The 19670-nt window shown below is 41.1% G+C and overlaps 2 protein-coding genes across 5 annotated transcripts; one reads left to right on the forward strand and one right to left on the reverse strand.

Annotated features, from left to right (window-relative positions):
* Positions 1 to 622: 622 nt before the first annotated feature.
* ATF1 (activating transcription factor 1) lies at positions 623 to 14745 on the forward strand. 4 transcript variants are annotated; one of them, XM_084500070.1, is made up of 9 exons: positions 5063 to 5167; positions 5503 to 5643; positions 5722 to 5836; positions 6966 to 7094; positions 8839 to 8939; positions 9966 to 10096; positions 10905 to 11084; positions 11187 to 11346; positions 11754 to 14745. In XM_084500070.1, exons 4-9 carry the CDS (start codon positions 6966 to 6968, stop codon positions 11896 to 11898), a joined length of 846 nt encoding a protein of 281 aa, XP_084356196.1. In that variant the 5' UTR covers positions 5063 to 5167; positions 5503 to 5643; positions 5722 to 5836; the 3' UTR covers positions 11899 to 14745. The 4 variants fall into 4 exon arrangements, with proteins under 4 accessions (XP_084356194.1, XP_084356195.1, XP_084356196.1 ...); XM_084500068.1 differs by lacking the exons at positions 5503 to 5643; positions 5722 to 5836 and adding an exon at positions 623 to 784 and having other exon boundaries at positions 5051 to 5167; XM_084500069.1 differs by lacking the exons at positions 5503 to 5643; positions 5722 to 5836 and adding an exon at positions 718 to 784 and having other exon boundaries at positions 5051 to 5123.
* Positions 11349 to 19647, reverse strand: TMPRSS12 (transmembrane serine protease 12). The gene is made up of 6 exons (XM_084500072.1): positions 19537 to 19647; positions 18906 to 19104; positions 18009 to 18280; positions 17083 to 17225; positions 15873 to 16055; positions 11349 to 11479 (listed from the first exon to the last, which is right to left on the reverse strand). Exons 1-6 carry the CDS (start codon positions 19631 to 19633, stop codon positions 11420 to 11422), a joined length of 954 nt encoding a protein of 317 aa, XP_084356198.1. The 5' UTR covers positions 19634 to 19647; the 3' UTR covers positions 11349 to 11419.
* Positions 19648 to 19670: the final 23 nt, after the last annotated feature.

Consider the following 19670-nt stretch of genomic DNA (forward strand, 5'->3'; position numbering starts at 1 on the left):
TGCTGCAAAAAGTGATCTTTTTGAGCAGAGTCTGTTCCCCAATGGACTTTAGTGCTGCTTTTACAATTCTTGAGGAAAAAGTCACCGTAGCCCACCCTGAGGGGGTACACAGGAAGGGTATAGCCAAAACACTCTCTGCACCCTTTCTGCTTGACCTTTGTTTAGTATAAAACAATTAATGTGCCATGTCTGAAATTCCTAAATCCCTTTGCAGGAATAGTTTTTACAGGAAAAAAAAAAAAAAAATAGGAATTATAGAATTTGTGGTTTAGCTTCCATGCACCGTCTTTGTATGTTGTGCTTATTACGCTTGTGCACTCCTGCGCTTTATTTCGGATTTCTACACGAATTTCTGTGGCGAATAAACAAGGGGGGGAAGGAGCCTTTCCCTGAGGCGGGCCCTGACCAGGAAGCGCCGAGCCGCGGCCTGCTCGGACCTCCGCCGCCTTCCCGCTCTCGGGCCGGCAGCGCCGCTCTACCTCCTCCTCTCTATGGTTCCCCGTGCTCGGGAAGGGGAGGCGGGCCCTAGAGCGGCCGCTCTAGCCCCCGCCTCCGGGGCTCTCCGCTGGGAGAACTCTATGGTGGGGATTTCTAGGCGGAGGCCTCCGCGGGGACTCTATGGTCGCAGCCCGCCCACCCGCCCCGTCCCGCGCGGCCCCGCCGCGGTTGCGATGCCGCCGGCGCCGCTTCCCTGAGGCGGAGACGGGCGCGGCGGCGGCGGCGGCGGCCGCTCCGGTTCTCCCCACGCTCGGCCACCACCGGCGGGGCCTGGCGGGCCTCTGAGGTAAGAACGGGCCCGCGGGAGGCCGCCCCCGGGCCTAGGCCAGGCCGCGCCGCTCCCCTCAGCGGGCCCGGCGGGCGCTGAGGGGGCGCCCGGGGGGGCTCGGCCGGGGGGAGTTCGGCCCCTGAGGGGGCGTCCGGGGGGGCTCGGGCCCTCCTCGGCCCTTCCTCGGCCCCTTCTCGCCCTGCTCGGCGCCTTCTCGGTCCCTGCTCGGCCCCTTCTCGCCCTGCTCCCCGCTCGCCCCCGTTCGGCTCCGTTTCGCCCTAAAACCGGTGGTGGTCGCGGTTCCTCGGGGCTCGCTGACAGAAATTTTGGTCGTCCGCTGGTCACCTCAAGATATATATTTTTTTTCAATTATTTTTATTTATTATTTATTTATTTTTATTTCTTCCCCTTTCGTTTGCACCTTGCTGAGCCCGCTCCTCCAGGCAGTGGTGTCGCGTTGGTCCTGGGTGAAAATCGTTTCGTAACCGTGTGTCGCTGCTGTTTGCCTCCCAGAAACGCGAGGATCCCGCACGCCAACATCACCTCTGCGGTTTCAGTCCGCGGGGTTTTATTCCTCCAGCTCCCTGTCAGTGCTCGCTCAGCTTCGTGTCGCTGTAGAAGGCAGGAGCAGGGAGGGTGAGTGGAAGAAAACACATATGGAAAGTACTCCGCAAGTTTCACGGAGTATTTTTCTGCATGTGGGTAGTCTGGGATCCAAAGCTCCAAGTGGGGACGTTGACTCAGGTCTCCTCGCTGGCTTTCTGGCATGGGATGCGCTGTCATTTGCTTCTGTCCTGGAAAAAATGGAGTTCTGTCAGGCTTCTGGATGAAAAAAACTTTCCCAGAGTGTCTCAGTTGCAGAATAAAGTAAAAAAAAAAAAAAAAACACATTGTAATTGTTGTGAGATACATCAGTATTTGATTGTCGATACTTAGTATTTGAGAACAAATTTCTGTGTCCACTCTTCTTTGATCTCTGAATTTATAAAGTCTTTAAAAATAATCACTTACCTTTGAAAATATTTAAATACTGAAATATAAAATGGGCCCCTCATCTGTTGGATTTAAAAGGGGCAAACCAGAATTTGGTTTCTTTCTTCAGAGATCTCGCACGAGAGTTCGTGTCTCTTTGCCTGAACGTACAGCGTGTGTCTTCCATTATTTTCTTCTTTGCCCCTAGACTGTGCTTTGAAGCTTCATCTGATTGTAGCCATGTAATGAGCATTTAACTAGAGACAATCGCCTCTCAGATAATTGTATTGTAAACAGACAAAACCCAAATAATAAGGGTAAGAAATCAGTGTGCTTACAGCTGGGACACTGAAACAGGGAGTGACTTAAAATCTTCTGAGGATAGTTACCGCACAGGCTGCGGCGTGTCTGTAAGTGGACCTTCTCTAACATTTTTGAGTATTTTTTTTATCAGAATTGGTGAAAGTTACAGGTTTTGTTGTTGTTGTTGTTTATGTATTTGTTCTTTTTTTTGGTTGATGCTCCTTGCAGCCACGTTTGGCATTTGTAGCGGTTCCTGAGTGGTGGCTCAACCTGGGGAGCGTGCTGCTAGGCGGGTGCATGAGAGCTTAAAGGTGGCCACTATGAAATGCAACGTTCCCATTCCTGTTTGAAGGGAAGATGTGTTTGGGGTGGAACTCACATTTAAGGTGCAGTGAGTTTGTTTGGCTGCACGAGTCAATTCTCTGAAGTTTCAAAGTCTTGAAACGAACGCGCTCTTCATAGCGCAGCTGTTGCAGAATGATTTTCCATTTAAATTAAAACACTTCAGAGATGCAGCTGTGCAGAGGTGGTGTGTTTGTTCTGAAAAACATCTGCCTTACCTGTCCTGTTATAAAAAATGGCTGTCCTTCAGATCAGAGTGGTGTTTTCTGACTGATAACACATCAGGTGTTTCTCTGAGTTCCCTCACGGTGGTGCTCCTCGTGGCAGAACTCTTCCTTCAGCCCAAAACCATGCAGCTGCTTTCAGTGCATGCTGTTGTTGGAAATAGTTTTGGCTGTGGTGGAAAAAGGTGAAACCCTCATCTGTCTACCACCTTGGGTCCTTCACCTCTAAGCTGAGAACTTGCAGGCTGAGGTTTGTCATGGGACCTGTCTTTCTGAAGGCTGGTAGATGGTAATCTCCGTTTCAGGTGCTTACAGGCGGCCGTTCCAAAAGAAATGTCACGTTTTCTCCAGCAGGAGAGGTTGTTTTCATGGGCTAGGGGCGTGTAGGACTTGTTGGGTGACAGCCGTGCCAGGCCGAATAGCGTTTTGCTCCTTCTGGGTGCAAGGCACAATAATAATAATCCCCTTTTATGGTCCTTATTTTGCTCAAATAATCTAGCTGGATGTATAAGACAACTGCTGGATGGATGTTGAGTGAAATTCTGCAGAGAGCAAGCAGAGGGGAAGTAAAGTTGAAAAGAACGCCTTTGTCATGGGAAATATTTGATCTTTTTTCCTGTAAGTAGGACTTCACACCTCAGAGAGAGACAGATCAGCAAAGAGCGTTGTGCTTTCTCCCCGTTTTGTTTGTTTTGAGTGGTTTTAGATCTATCAGTTTCATTGTTTCTTGCAGGCAATTTTGCTGCTGTTGTGAGTCTGACGTGGGGCAAGAAGGCAGAGAAAAACAGTAAAAGGGAGGGGAAAGCAGAGAATGTGGTTTAGCACTACCGAAATGAATTGGGTATTGCTGTAGCACTGGAAATTTATTTTAATTTTCGCTGTTGACTGGATTTCAGTTTGACAGTGCCCTGTTTACTTGTAACATTTGATACATGCCCCATTTGCATAGGTATAAGGCGGAGGTTTTCCTTTATAAACCCCCAAACCCGCAGTAGCAGGTATGAGACCTGCCTCCCTTACACATCCATGTGTTAAATTCCGTTTGCTCCTTATCGCTTTGAGATGTTTGAATTGCTCCGGATCTCCATTTTCTCTCTGTTTTAAAAAAAAAAAAAAAAAAAAAAAAAAAAAAAAAAAGCCCAAACAGCCTCCAAGGCCTTCCAGCGGGCGCTGCAGGCGGCTGAAAAGCGCGCGTCGGGGCCGCCCGGCTTCCTCCGCAGCAGCGCCCAGCGCCCCGCATCCTGCTCCTGCAGAGGCAGCCGGGATAATTCGGAGGAGCTGGAGCTTTCCGGGGGCTGGGAGCTCCCGTGGGTTCCCAAAACACAGCCGTCCTTTCGCTGCCTCAGCTTAGACGGCGGGCGAGTGGCTTCACGTTGGCAGAAAGAAGCCCCCTGGGAAGCTGGCTCGGTGGCGGATGGCTGTGCCGTGCAGGTCGCGTGTCACCAGGAGCTCCTCGCTTTTTTTTTCTCCCCACAAAGCCCGGTTTTAGTACCGAATTGGAGGAGTTCTGCGCGGGGACTCCTCAGATGAGTAAGGGTTGCAGGAAGAGGATCCTGGGCTTGGTGCGCGCTGACTTTTTACCCTCTAAGTATACGTCAAGCTGCAAGAGCTGTGGTTTATCTCAGTAGGGAAAAATCAATGAGTCACATTTCCACAGAAAGAAATGTAATTTCCAGTCTCATAGCAACTGTCCTTTCAACAGTTTTAAACCTTCTGTGACAAAATGTTTAACACTCACCGATCATCTTCTAATGCTCTAGGCTGGTCCACCCACTCACCCCACCTAAAAGCATGCATTTTTACATCACCAAATCCCCCAATATTGGGGGGGGGGGATTGCTGTCAAGTCGCCTTGAGCAGTTAAATATAAAATCTTAGAGAGGAGAGAGGTGTTAGCAGCTTTATTGTGAAGAGGTGAAGTTACTTCTGCAGGGTTTATAATTCAGATCTGTGTTCTTTATGCTTTGATTTTGGATCCCCGATTTGTTTTTGTGTCCCCTCAGATGTTTCAGTACAGGTTCGGTGGCAGCTCAGGTGAAATACGTAAAATGATTTCCCCTTATGGCAGGGAATTCGTTAATAAAAATGCTTCGTTTGGGTTTTTTGTTCTCCATCTCGCGATGTGGCTTGTTTCTGCTGAAACCCAGGAGATGCAGGAGATTTATCAACAGTAAACTCCGGCGCGGCGTAGCTTTGGGCCAGGGCCAGCAGTCGGCAAAGCCGCGGGCGCTGCTGGGCTCAGAGGACTGATGTCCCCGTGGGTCGCACCGCTCTGAACCCAGGGGACCGGGGAGGTGGCATGCTAACGAAGCTAATTAAAACCGTGCCAATAAGGCTCAAAGCAGGAGGCCCAGAGACTCGACGAAACGTCCGTGGGAGCTGGGCACCTGTCTCCGGATCGCGTTTGTCCTGAAGTGAATTTAACTGGTTGCTTTTCTCGCAGCTGATTATGGAAGAGGTGCACAAGAGCAGCAGTAACAGCTCCGTGACGCCTTCACAAACAGCAGCCGTACAAGGTACAACACTACAGGCAGCTCAGCTCTCTCATATTGCTCAACAGGTAAAGCCTGGGCCAAATCTCAGCAAACATTTGAGGTAGTTAAGAGCCACGGTTTTGTGCACTCCGAGCTATACTCATCCCTGAATTGTAGAAACACGCGGAGAAGAAAAAAAAAAACAAACAGAGGTTGAGGAAAAAAAGCAGTTTGTTGATGGATGGCACAGTTAATACAATGGCGTGTATTCAAAATTGCAGAATTAATGCTAGTAAAATGCAAAAATGCAGCCCCCCATTTCTCTTGGGTTGTGTGTCCCCTGACACCATCATCAGCCTGACCTAGAGGAGCTGCTCAGTAATGAATCGAGGGCCTGGTGTTCTTTTTTTTTTTTTTCCAGAAGAAGCATTTACAGCTCTTTTTGTAGCACTGGCAATTCTGGGTGCTCAGCACCATGGAAACACTTGGATTTTAGCCCAACCTGAATATATTTAATGTGATAAAGCCTATGAAGTTGGAAATTTGACATAGTTTCCAGGAGGTAACATCACTTTCAGAGCTTTTAACCTGAATTCCTCATGATTCAAATTTCTGTATCTGTAAGAGCATCTTTTTCTAGGTAAATCTGCTCCTGTAGCCATGCAGCAGTCCTACAAAACATTTTGCAGCTTGTCCACTGCTTACCCTATGGAGGTGCTTTAGATTTTGCTGCAAAATGTAGATAACGACATGAGGTAAAGACAGGCATCCTGTTGTCTGTTTACAGGCTGTTTATCTGATCTGGTTTTACATATGGTTGCCACTGGAACTTAGTATTATGTGAGAAAAATAGAACTAAATAAAAAATTATCCGTGTGAGTTTTAATGATCCCTTCATCTTTTCATGTATTCCAGAGTAATAAAGCTAGTGAAGAAATTTGTTGAGGAAACTGGTTATTTGCTTATGCATCTACATGTATAACTTTAATCGATTTTAAGTGCAAAGGCTTGTGCAAAATCCACATAAAAACACAGATCTGCTAGAATATAATTCTATTTTACATTATTTTATAGAGGGGCTGCGGTAGTAACTATTAAGCCTAGATTTCCACTACAACATTAATTTAAATTGATAGTTGCAAAACGTGAGAGAGTAAAATGTTAAAGAGATATCATCACTTTTACGTGGAAAAATCTGCTCTTTGTTCTTCTTCCTTGGCCAGAGCTTCTATACCTTGCCTCCTTTATTTTCTTTCTGCTCTGATATCTTTCCTACAGCCCGTATGCCTCGAACTTGCTAAGTAGATGGGTCAGCTTTTGCTGTCCTTAGCTCTTGTGATTTCTTCTCTTTGAAGTCACTGAACAATAGCTTCATAATGGTTGCTTAAAAAAATCCAGGAACACCAACTACGTACGTTAATCGTGCTGCTACCCTCTGAGTCCAAGACGCTCTTAAAATGGAATCTAACCTTAAAAACGATAAACTGCCACAAGTGTGTGCCTTTATCAGTAAGCGTTGATGGAGTTATATGGAAGCAGTCACGCTCAGTTAGGCTCGGGGTTGCGGTTCTGAAGAAGTCTGCTCCGTTGTGGTTCATTTTGAGCTGCGTGTATTTAAGCTGCGGCACTGTAATCATTTGCACATAATGCTATATGCTTGATTTTCTCCCTAACCTGAGGCAAGTAAGTAACTGTTTCAGCCTTTTCATATGCAGATACGTATCTGAAAAATGTGCATCTTTAAAGGATAACTTCTGTGACTTAATTGGACTTAAAAGCAGCTTCTGCTAATGCATGTTCTCCACTAGTTTTCCTACATGTAGATACATGTTCTGAACGCTGTAGAACGTGTGCTTTTGTTCATGATCCTTTGATCTTTTGTAGATGTCTCTGAGAGGTCCTGCTCCTCTGACAGTTGTTCAGCTTCCTGGAGAGCAAGTCCAGGTCCAGGGAGTCATTCAGACAGCCCAGTCCTCTTCTGTAATCCACTCACCCCAGGTGCAAACAGTGCAGGTAACTACAGAATGTCTGTTAAACAACCAAGAATCCTGTTCTGTGTGCATGAAAAGACTTGTAAAGGCTTGTCTGACTCAGCCAGGTCTGCCACAGCGCAGCCTTTCTGGCCCTCCTGTAAGAGGCAGTAAGCACTTCCAGTGAAGGTGTTGTGGGGACACGTCATTCTTAATGAATATTTAGGCTAGAAATTATTTGTAGCACTAAAGTTGCCACTGGAGTTGAAATGAAACTTTATGACACTGCCTCCCGTGATAAAAAACAAAACAACTCCCCCCCGAGCTGGTGCTGCTGACAGGCATGCACCCGGTGAGTGTTAACAACCAAACAGGAGAGCACAGAGTAACTCTGTGAAGGAAAGGGTAGGCCTGAGTGGTTGTGGATGGGCTGGTGGTTGTTCACCTCATGTATGCTGCGGCTCCATTTCTGTGGTACCTAAGCATTCTGCTTGTGTCTCTTACTCACTTGCCATATGATTTTTTCACAAGCCACTTCAGAGGGGTGCCTCAGGGAGTTTACAGGCGAGGCTGCTGCTACTTCATTCAGCTCTTGGCTGCAGAGAGCCCTCTGGGCAGCATGACACTGAAGTTAGATTGTGAAATAACTGTCAAGTGACTGGAAGAACTGTGCTAAAACACATCAATTTGTCACCGATCCTTTGTATTGTGCTTATCTATTCACATGACATTAAATTAATAATAAAAAAGCAAACCTATAATGACTGCATTTTCAGCTGTCATTGTTCCTATCACATCAGATCAGGGAAAAGAAAACACACTTTGCTTTGCTGAAAACAGTTCAGCATCTACTCTACTAGGTTGTCTCGAGTCTCCTTCCTATCATGCTCTAGTTGCAGGGTCCCCACAGAATATATTCTCGCATTTTTCTTAGCAATTTGTGAACGTTGTGGCCTTGTTGCTCAGAGGGAGGAAAAAGTAATCCACGAGCAACTTTTTAAAACGTTGATGATAGGTTGTTCTTTTTGTCTCTGTAGCAGCAGTTAAATAAGAAATGCTTTTCCCAGAGCTGTGTGCGTTCTTGTTGAGTTTCTGTTGCTGGCGCACAGATAAGTACAAATAAATGTTTCGTTAGTTTGTATTTAATGAGGAGTTTCAGGGAAAAAATGAACACCTGCCAACTGGATGAGAACACAGTGGAATAAGGAGAAAATTGTAGATAATACTTTGTGTATCTACTCCCTGATATGCTGCTGCCTTAAATATTATTTTCATTTGACTCCTATTCTGACCAATAAAATACATTGCTTGTCTGTCTACATAAAGCATTTGAAGCATTTTATATGTCTGTCTTCATACATAAATGGCGTTCCTGCTGCCATTACCACAGCCTCCTTAGACAAATGTAAATGGGGGAGTGGCTCGCCTTTTCAGACCGCATCAGCTCATAAGATTTTTATGAAAATACTAAAGGATTCAATTTTTGTTATAGTATATATTTTAGGAGAATCTCTGGAGTTTTTATAGGGAGTTAATAGGTTTGCATCTTTTGGCTTCTAAAGTGAGTATGTTCTGTTTCATTATGACCTTACTGCTGTATTTGGGAATTGCTAGAAATATTAGATAGATGGAATTCTAGATTCAATGCTTTTATTTTTTCCTGTATGTAATTAGCTGCATTTATGTGGTTTCCATGCTGCTTTAGCTCACATGAAATTAAAATGTGTAATCTGTTCTGGGTATTTTCCTGTAGTGTACAGGATAACCACATGGAAAGTGTTTTTTAGGTATCTTCTTTGTCTGAGAGTGAAGATTCTCAGGACTCATCAGATAGCATAGGCTCTTCACAGAAAGCTCGGGGTATCTTAGCACGTCGTCCATCTTACCGGTAAGTGCTGTATGTATATATTTTGTACTGTTATTTGAAACCAAAATAGCACCTTTTTTTGACAGCTTCATATAGTCCATCAAGCTCTAAGTTCTCCTTCTCTTGAAACATGCATTGGATCTGTTAGCCATGTTAGCTATCATTTGCCCCAGGGAAGCCTCTACTTAACCAACTGGAGATCAACTTCAAGATGATGTGGTATAGGGAAAATTATTTGTCAGCAGCAGTTTTATTCAGTTATGTCATTTTGCTGAAATGAGGAGTACAGTCAAATACTACAATCTAGCATTTGAAGTAACACGTGTTAGACAGTCCATGAATTTACCTGATGCTATTACCAGTGACAGAACAAAAGGTCTAACTTTTAAACTTTTCCAAATTAAGCTACTCCTTTCTAGTTTATTCTGGCTCTAGACAGAGCAAATGGGGTTTAATTGGATCTACAAAGCCTGTTCCTGAGAGAATCAGTAAAATCTCTTAATAGGCCAGTTATAATCCCTGGAAAATGTTTATGATGGAAACTCTGATGCAGGTTTTACTGAAATGAAATGATGCAGTGGCAGTACTAGAGAAACTTCAGTATGAAGTGTTTTTAGCACACATTTTTTCTGGAGATTGCTGAAATCCACTGTAAATGGTTCAGATTTTCATTACAGGTTTACCAGTCCAAACATTGAAGACTTGTAGAGGGTAATGATTGGAAATCTGGAATTTGCACTAACTCGCACATGCAAATATAAGTTATTATGAACAGTAGCTGACTTGAACTGCTCTTAGCTGATAAAATGATTCAAATAGTTAAATAAAAACCTAGAATTTATAAACCACAGAAGTGTAATTACAGAAAGAGTTAAGACAGTAACCTCATACAGCATTTTGTTAATTCCTAAAACTGTTTTATATCAAAATGCTGGTGTTCATTTGTGTAATACAAAATAGGGATAGTAATTTGCAATTGTTACTGCTGTAATTCCTAATCTTTGCTTACTACTGCAGCTGATAAACTTTTTTTTTTTATTTTAATAGAAAAATTTTGAAAGATCTTTCTTCTGAAGATACACGGGATAGAAAAGGAGATGAGGAAAGTCCCGGTGTCTCTACTGTTACGTCTATGTCTGTTCCCACACCTATCTACCAGACAAGCACTGGACAGTACAGTAAGTTGTACAAAATATGGGGACATATTGTTACTAAACTTGCCTCAAAATACAGACTATTTGTTTGTTTGTTATATATTTGAGAGTAAGGTGAAACTCAAAAAGTTTGGTTATTTATCTTATAAAGTTATTACTCTTACTGCATGTAACTAGACTGGTGTCTAAAGACTCCAGATTCACTTTGTGCTTCATTGTCTTAATTTTTGCATATTGAGACAAGACATTCAAAGGATGTTGTAACGAAACACATAGCAGTCTTCTAGTGTTAGATTTAGTCCGAATGTGAGGTCAGTAAAAATACCGTTTTATATACCCAAAGGCTCTTCACAGGCTGCAGGTGAATGCCTGCTCCAGCACCTGGAGCACCTGCTCTTCCTCCTTGTTCTCTGACCTTGGTGTTTATACTGCTGTTCCTCACTTTTTTTTCCTTTTGCCCTTCTGCCTTTGCAAAGGCATTTTTGCCTTTTCTTAAATAAGATTCCCCAGAGGAGCCACCAGCTCTGCTGTTGGGCTCAGCTGTGGCCAGCAGTTTGTCCATCATGGAGATGGCATGGGACAGTCCCTGTAGCTCCCCCACTACCAACACCTTGCCACTTACACCCCGTATGTTTAGTAAGAACAGCGACAAGATCTGGTAGTTGAAGGTGAGAGAAGAAAAAAGCCTTTCAAAACTGGGAATATTTTTCAGCAGCAGGTTGAGATACAGATTTGCCAATTGAAAGAGATGTACGCCCTACAGATTTACCTTTATCTGTATTTTTTAATTTACAACTACAAATATTTTCATGCATGTTCCTTTTTCTTTAAGTTGCCATTGCTGCAAATGGATTACAGCTGGCCAGCCCCGGTACAGATGGTGTGCAAGGTCTGCAGACGTTAACAATGACAAATGCTGGTGGTAGTCAGCCTGGGACAACAATACTGCAGTATGCACAAACATCAGATGGCCAACAGATACTTGTACCCAGCAACCAGGTGGTAGTGCAGAGTGAGTATGCCTTCTGGAAATGGTTAGAAATACTGATCTGTAACGCGAATGCGTTTTTCTAACATTGCTACATTTTGACTTCTCACAATGTTACCGCAACAGCCGCATCGGGAGACATGCAGACGTACCAGATCCGCACCACACCAACGACCACGTCCCTTCCTCAGACTGTGGTTATGACATCTCCTGTCACTCTCACGTCACAGACAAGTAAGACGGACGATCCGCAGTTGAAACGAGAAATAAGGCTGATGAAGAACAGGTATGTAAGTGCACTTGGGCTGCTTTGACTTGTTAGCTTCATGTGCTGAAATACATCTTCAAAGGACAAACTATCAGTCTTGCAAGCTGGTGTTGCTGATTGTGCCATTGGTATGGTATGCTGCATCCAGTGACTAAAAACATTGGAAATTTTTATTCAAAACATGCTGCATGTTCTGTCCTACACAATTTGGAGAACGCTATTTTCTCCACTGCAGATTGGTTACCATGCATGCTACCAAATACTGCTAAATTTCCTGCTCTCCACCTAAATTTGTGTAGACTTTACTTTTTGTTCCTGCTTGCAGTGCCAATTCTCTCCTCTTGTATTGGTCAGTACCATAACATTTGTAAAACAGAGAAATCTCTGATATAAAATAAACAATTATTTCTGTTGGTTTGTTCCAGAGAAGCTGCTCGAGAATGCCGTAGAAAGAAGAAAGAGTATGTTAAATGTCTGGAAAATCGAGTTGCGGTCCTGGAAAACCAGAACAAGACTCTAATTGAAGAGCTAAAAACTTTGAAAGATCTTTACTGTCATAAAAGTGTGTAAGAAAAGAAGGTAAAACTTTTGTGGACTGTAAATTTCAGAGGAGAATTTTTTTTTATACTGAATTTTTTAAACTAGATGAAAGGTCAAAAATGAAACTTTTCTACCTAGATTTCACAACTTAAAGACTATATAGATTTTATTTACAACAAGTTGGTGACAAAGTACAAAAAGGAAACAAGAAAACCTCACCAAAATTCCTGCTGGCACAACTGGAAACTTTATAAAGTCGAGATTGCATCTACAATAAAGGACATTCATGTTTTACCAGGCAGGTGATTAGAATTTCTTTGAAAACTTCTGCAAATACCTCTTGTAATGGGGGCAATATTTGGTAACAATTAAAATGTGGATGAAATGGAATCCTTGCCATAGTTAACATTATTAGTAACATTTATAACCAGTATATGTTTTGATTTCTTACTCTTTTTCAATCCTTACTTTTCCTTTCAGTTACTTGTATGTAAATATTTTTATTTTAACCTGTAAGTTGTTATTTACAGGTGCAGATGATAAAAAAGCTAATACTTTGCTAGAGGTATAAATTATGTTTACTCTTTTTCAGCTGACAGTTTAAAAGTTTTTTGTTTTGTTTTGTTTTTCCAATGTTTGCTGTGTTTATCAAATTTGGAAAGGATCTGCAGAAAGCAGTGAGAGGCCTAGTCCTGAAAATGTCTGAGGCACATTAAGTAAGGTGCTGACTTAAGAGAATTCAACACATCCAATTATTTTAAAGTACAGTTTTGTAGAATGAGTAATGGTGAACGAAAGTTTCTGGAGAATGATTTTACAATAGTTCGTTCTTAGTTGCTGGGCATGATAAACATCTATAGTTGAAAAATAAATCGTGTGCTGATTATATATACAATGAAACATGCACTGCTTATTCTGTCTGGAGATTCTACTGTGCTTTGGAACATTTAAACCAAATAGAAGAACGATAAAAGAAAAAAATTGAAGATATATACCAAAGGGTTTAATGGGGTTCTAATATGTGGTTTGTATGCTGAAAGTAGTGCAAAATTTCCAGACTAATTTTGTAAGGTAAGCGATATTTTGCAAAGTAATGGTATCTTTGTAAGAAAATACTCTATTGAAAACAGGTAGATGGTTGGTATATTTTGTAGCTAAATTGTGATCTTTACAAATTCTGAAATTGAGTTTATATACGTATTTTGACAGTTTATATATTTCATTTTAGTAAACAAATGAAATATTTTGTGAACCAGATTTTCAAGCATATATTTTTATGGGTAGTACAAAGTCAAATGAGATCCTCTTTGGTGTAGGAGATATTTGAATTAATTTTGTATGTCTGTAGGCAACTTACAAAAAATGGATCTTAACAAGTATTGGGAAAAAAGAGATCAGGGCTTCCCCCCACCCCGGTTGATGATATCTGCATATTAGATCTGATTGCTCAGAGATTCTAGTTTTTATCATTTTGATTTGTTTCAGGTGAAAGTTAAATGTTTGACATGATCGGGACTCTTTTGGGTGTGGAACCTCCATTTGTGGAGGTGTTCAAAAGCCCTCTGGGACATGGTCCTGGGCATCCGGCTCTAGGTGACCCTGCTTGAGCAGGGGGGGTTGGACCAGATGACCTCCAGAGGTCCCTTCCAACCTCAGCCATTCTGTGATCCTGTGATTCTGTGAAATAGAAAAATGTGTATGCAGTGCTTATTGCATGAATAATAAATACACTATTTCCATAGTTAGGATTGAATCCTGCTTCCAGTTATGTCAGCGGGAATTGCACTATGGACTATGCTATTAAAAAGGTGTTAGAGCTATGTGTGTGTGTTGTGCTAGCTCAGATCTGAATGAAATTAAAAGATGTACTCACTCCCTAGATGTGTACTGCTTATCATATGGTCAGTCAGTATTTTTTATTTTACTCATTTTTGAATTAATGGGCTTCTTAGCAAGCAGAGCTCTTTGCAAATGGTATGAGAAAGACTGCATTCCACAATCACATTGTTAGTAGGCTATATTTTTTTTTTTCCTAAAGTTTATAAATATAACATTGTTACGGACATCATCCACAATACGTTTCCTTTAGGCCAAACTGGAGTATATATTTGTGTTCTCAATCACGTCAAAAAAAAAAAAAAAGCTTTTGTTTCACATCAAAAATAACGAGCAAGGTTGAGAAAGTCCTTCCATTAGTAAACTGCTCTGAAAGAGGTGCTCAGTGCCTCCTCCTCTCTGTCAGTGGAATTTCAGGAAAAATGAACACCACAGGATGTGCTTAGCACCTCAGAAAATTGGACTTTTTTGCTGTCTGCCATCAGGTGTGTGTACGCTATTTGGCATATGTTTAAGAGGGTTTGACCTACAGTACTGAAACTAATTTGATAACTCCTCTGTATGGTATTTTGATCCTCACTGTGTGCTGTTGTTCCTTTACCTTCTTTTGTAATACAGAATAATAATAAAAAAAGCTATCAAGTGTTAAGACTGTATAAAATATGGTGGCCAATTCTTTCTGTATTCAGCAAGTGAAACAACTATGTAGTGCTGCCAGACATAACGTTAGTAAATTTTTATCCTCTTAAAATAGTGTTTGGGAAGAGCAGCTTATTTTTCATCATGGAAATACTAAACAGTAACATGGGTTTGCTCTTTAAGTCATCACTTATCATGAAGTGCTTATTTTGGACTTACTTCAAAATCTAGATGGTAAGAGAATAAAATCTATATCCTGAGAGTAAGAGGTGTAGTACCAAGTACTGTTCTGCTGATTATTTCCAAACGAAAGTACATGCTTTATATGAATTGTAAATATTTGTCAAAACAATTAGATGGTTGCAGATTTTGACCTTGGTAAATAAAGTCGCCAAAATCTAATGCTGATGTTCCTTATTTATTGATCAATTTATTTTTAATTAACATACGACTGCAGTAGTTCTGACCAAATCCCTATGTTGTGTAGTACCAGCTCTTTACCGTGACCAAAAATAAAGTATTTGGTCTATGGAATGGCATCAAGAGATTTTTCTCCCTGATGTATCCTTCCAGCAGCCAAACTACTACATCACTAAAAATAAGTAATGGAGAATATCTTTTTATGTTTCTGCTTTTTTTTTTTTTTTTTCTTGTTAAGGCTCTGTTAAGAGCATTGTGTTCTGCTAATATTCACCCAGCAGAGGGAGTATCTCTGCCATCTACAAAATCATAGCAGTAGTATTAAGTAACACCCGAGCTTCTGAAAGCTAGAAATAGGGTAAGAACAAATGTTTTCAGTAAGTAACATTTCAATATTAATTTCCATTATTAGGGTCAAGGCTGCTATCATTCCCTCTACTTGTCAGCATGGATATTAAAGACAGAAGACAGAAAAGATGATAATAAAATTGCAAACTTTTAGGACACTACTTGGAAGTACTGGTAAACATTTTTAATTAGCTAGATTTCATGCTTATAGCCTAAAACTATTATGTTACTTTGTCTTCATACATGTCTATCAAAGTAGTTTTTAACAAGAAAAAAAAAACTTGATGAGATCACATAGTGTAAGAATGCTAAGGTCTTGCAATTCAAAGCAACAATACACATGTAATATGCTTCATACCTCAAAAACGATGGGGGATATCACAGTTTGAAACCTTACATTCCTAGAAAATCCTAATGAACGTATATATTAACTATTGCATGTGCTTTGCTTTAGTTCCTACATTTACAAGAAAGAATACACCTGCAAAGTGTGCTTTTAAGGTTTTGTACACATGCAGATTGGATAAAAACATGCCTTCTTTAAAAAAATACATATATATATATATATATACATATATATATATATATATATGTATTTTTGCTCAGAGCTATATTCCAAAACATGAGTTAGCTCCTCTTCGCCAAGTTTTAACAGGCAGACCAAACCTGTACTATGATGATGCGGTGGTTTGTAGACTTTACAAAGTCTACACGAACACTATACATCTGATAGTCAGAAAAATCATAAGCGTAATGCTCACAGGATTCTCAGCCTTGCCATTCAGGAGAATTTGAGAGCTTATCCACCTTCTGTAGTGAGGTACACGGACGTAGACCCCAGGGTATTTTGGTCGGCCACAGCCAAATCCAAAGCTAGTAACCCCTAGTAGATAGAATTTGTTGTCACCAGGGTGATAGCATACTAAAGGTCCACCGCTGTCTCCCTATAAATAAATAATACAAAAGACTAGCGACATACATTCCTTCCAGAAACCAATGTAGAAATGTTAGTGATGTGCCCACTTTTTAAAATTACGTTTTAAAAATCTGCCAAGTTACCTAGACAGTAATAAAGACAGTAATATATGGATAGTAGTACACAGGCCAATTAAAATAAAGATCCGTGATACTGAGGGACACTACCTTGACTAAAAAAACATGTTTATATTGGTTTCACTGTCTACGTAAAGTTCTGTGGATTTTTTTTTTTTGTTCTTTGTTGTTATTTGTTTCTTAATTCTTTTTTTTTTTTTTTTGGTACCTTTTTCATTCTAAGGCTTGTCTCCATAAACTTTCTTACATGTCGGTTGTTACCAGAATGTATTGTCTGCACAGTGTAGTACTGCAATTACCAAGAAACATAGTAATGAATACACAACGTTGAATTTTTGCCAAATTACTTGCTTAGAGGAAAAGTGCTGAGGAAAGCAGGAAGTGTATCAGACTAATGATACACTTATGAATATACTTATTTAATTATAAATGTCTCCATATCACAGCTGATGCCCCAACTTTAGCATCCTGGGGTTTTTGACCTGAGAATTGTCTTTTCTGAGAAAGAGATGCTGATTGCTCAGCATTTAAATAAAAATCTCACCACTGAACCACGTCACTTTTCAGTATTGGTACTGTCTTTCAACAGCATAAAACCAAGCAAGATGTATGTGTACTTCGCACACACTGCATGTGTACAGTGATAACATACGTACTGCATTTGTGTTCTTTGTCCTTTCAGTTCTGTTAACTTGTTCTTTTCTTTTGCTGATTAACACTGAAGTCTTTGTGTATTTTTCAGCAACGGGTGTTCCTTTTTGAATCACCTCTCTGTCTATTTCTGATGCTTCTTTTCCCATTTGATGTATTTTTCCTTTAGTATTTGTGCCATTTTAATGAATTATGCTACAAATGCATCGCGATACCCCGGAGACTCTGGCTTAGTGGTGGCACATTGGGCATGGTGTTGATTCTTACCTGACAGCTATCAATGCCTCCTGATGGAGAGCCAGCACAAATCATGTTGTTATTAATCATGCCTCCATATGCATCAGAATTGTTACACGCACTATAAGGAATGATTTCCACTTGTGCTTCTTGTAATACAGATGGAGTTTTACCTTTAATGGAAGACAGCATATAGAAAGTCAAACATTTATGCTGTTGTGCATAGTCATTCTTACTGTGACATCTTTTTCCTGTTTTTTTACCTTAAACGTGCTCCTGTACATGCTCCAACATGTGCTAATCTAGAGATTGTGCCTGTTTCTAATGGATTTAAACTTAAGTGGGCTGAGTGTTTGCTGACTTGGATTTGATGTAATTTTTGCAATTCTTATTCTGAAGAAGCACAGATGATAACAGTACTGCTCATTAGCCTTGCTCAAAATGCCAGAGGTGACTTACTAAATAAGCTTATATCATCCTCGGCTGTCCTTGAAATTTCCATTCAAGATGCACGCCGCCAACTGACACCGTATGAAGTCTGTGCTTATAGAGATTAAAGATAATTTGAGGGAGAGCAGCCACACCTAAAATATGTTGTGACTCCTAAGCTGATAATGCACTATAAATATTTTCAATAAAAAATAGTTATTCGTGCAGACAACATTGAGTAACTACTGTGAGTCTGAAAGTTGGGATAGTTTGTTTTCCTTTTTTCATATTATCCATGAAAGAAAGGCTAAATATTTATGCCTTTGATGACATCTCTGTAGTTCTAATCTGCTTTCAACGTAAAAAACACTGAAAGCAGATAGTCGATTGCAGAAGTATTTAATGACTTTGTGTGATGAGACTATAACCTGAATGGATTCAGTTCTCTCTCAGTGAATTGGAGGGACTGAAACCTAATGGGAGTCATGCAGCTAATAACTGGTTCAACAAAACAAGCAAACTTTTACCTTTTTCTGCTATACGTCCCCAACCACTTATAAAGCACTCTGTTTCCTGGCCAATATACAGGTAAAGGTGTGCAGAAGGTAAGCAGATAGGCTGAATGTAGTAACTGTAGCGTACAGCAGAATTAAGCTGAAATAATGCAATATCATTTTCAAATGTTTCTCTGTCGAATTCTGGGTGCACAATTATGCTTCTAATACTTCTTTTTGCTGCATGTTTGCCATGTTTCCAAAGGTTATGTGTGCCCAACACAGCTCTCCAAAAATATGGGTCCCTAAGAAAGAACGCAATCAATATGAACTTGCAGGAACTAGCGTGCAGATTTTGCAACTATTTTAAAGACTACAGAAAAGAAAACAGTGATCAAATAGCTGAAATACAGAACTGCTGTAAGTACAATTAAAAAGCCTCTTTTGAAGAGTTTTATGACTCCATTGTCAAAGAAAGGTAAAGTGCCAATTTTGTTGGTTCTGTTAAACAAAAAAAAAATAGAAGCAGTATCAAAACTAATGAATTGTAATGTTTCTAATTTAAGTATTGCAGGGTTTTTTGTTTGGTTGGTTGGTTTTTTGTTGTTGTTGTTGTTGTTTTTTTTCAGTGAGATTTACTTGTTTAAAATGCTCTATTAAGCAGAAAGATTGGAAACTCCTGGGGGGGAAAGAAAAAATAAGTTCCCTAACGAAAATGTCACCTAGATCAAAACCAACTGGCCCTTTAGCAAAAACAAAGGCTGTTCTGGACCAAGCCAGAAGTGCATTTCAGAGTCTCTGTACTGGTTTTGTACTGGGGGAGCTCAGCATTCCTGTGTCCCACTGATTTACATTCTGTTTGAAATTAACAAAGGTGATGCTATGCTTTCCTCATACTTAATAAAACCATCTACTGGCATGAATACCTACTTCCGTCCTGTAGTGCAGTGGCCAGCGGTAACCACTGAATTCTCACTAACTAAAGTTCCACCACATATATGTGCAAATTTTGCACCAACGTGGTGAATCTGGAGGCTGACTGACCACGGCCATGCTCCAACCTCGGCATCATGTCCACCTACAATCCGGGATCCTGAGGTCTTATCTATGAGTGGCCGCTCCCCACAGTCTACAAAACAGAACAAAGTTGGTTATAAGGCTCACACTGAAAAACAGAGCTTTTGGTGAGCTAGCCACAAGTGGTTTTTTGTATCTACAGTGTTACTTGCTGTGACTTTTAATGTTTCCTGCTAGAGCTCTGATTCTTGAGAGAAAATGTGGATATTTCCTTAGACCCTGTGAAAGGTATTTTATTTGGTTACAGGCATATTTCTTGCATTTGTGTTTGTGCACGTCAATGTAAGTGGGTTCCAGTCGCTGCAGCTTTGTGAATTCATCACATTTATGGATAGATGAAGTTTTTCTTTGTGGAGCTGTGGGAAGAAGCCACGCAGTAATGGGGCACTACCGCCTCCCCCCCCCTCCATGCCCTCTCAGGTACTTAAACCACCCACCTCAGCCATCTCAACACCCACCACACTGACCCAGCACCCAGGCATACCACCAGTACCGTCCCAGGGGATCTGCAGGGCCACCACAGTGGGCACAGTGCCCACCAGCAGCAGGAGCAGCGAGGCGGTGGCCAACCTCTGCCTCATTCTCAGTCAAGGGCACAAAATGGCGGCGGGGCCCGGT

This window comes from Aythya ferina, assembly GCF_964211825.1.
Source record: "Aythya ferina genome assembly, chromosome: 28".
In the NCBI taxonomy this organism is placed as follows: Eukaryota; Metazoa; Chordata; class Aves; order Anseriformes; family Anatidae; genus Aythya; species Aythya ferina.

Coding starts and splice junctions, on each gene's coding strand:
- ATF1 (XM_084500068.1), top strand. CDS start 5,057: ATGGAAGAGGTGCACAAGAGCAGCAGTAACAGCTCCGTGACGCCTTCA. Junction 8,940..9,965: donor GCACGTCGTCCATCTTACCG/GTAAGTGCTGTA, acceptor TTATTTTAATAG/AAAAATTTTGAAAGATCTTT. Junction 10,097..10,904: donor GACAAGCACTGGACAGTACA/GTAAGTTGTACA, acceptor TTTTTCTTTAAG/TTGCCATTGCTGCAAATGGA.
- TMPRSS12 (XM_084500072.1), bottom strand. CDS start 19,633: ATGAGGCAGAGGTTGGCCACCGCCTCGCTGCTCCTGCTGCTGGTGGGC. Junction 18,281..18,905: donor CACTGCACTACAGGACGGAA/GTAGGTATTCAT, acceptor GTTCTTTCTTAG/GGACCCATATTTTTGGAGAG. Junction 11,480..15,872: donor ATGGCAAGGCTGAGAATCCT/GTGAGCATTACG, acceptor CAATGTTTTTAG/TCACTGGATGCAGCATACCA.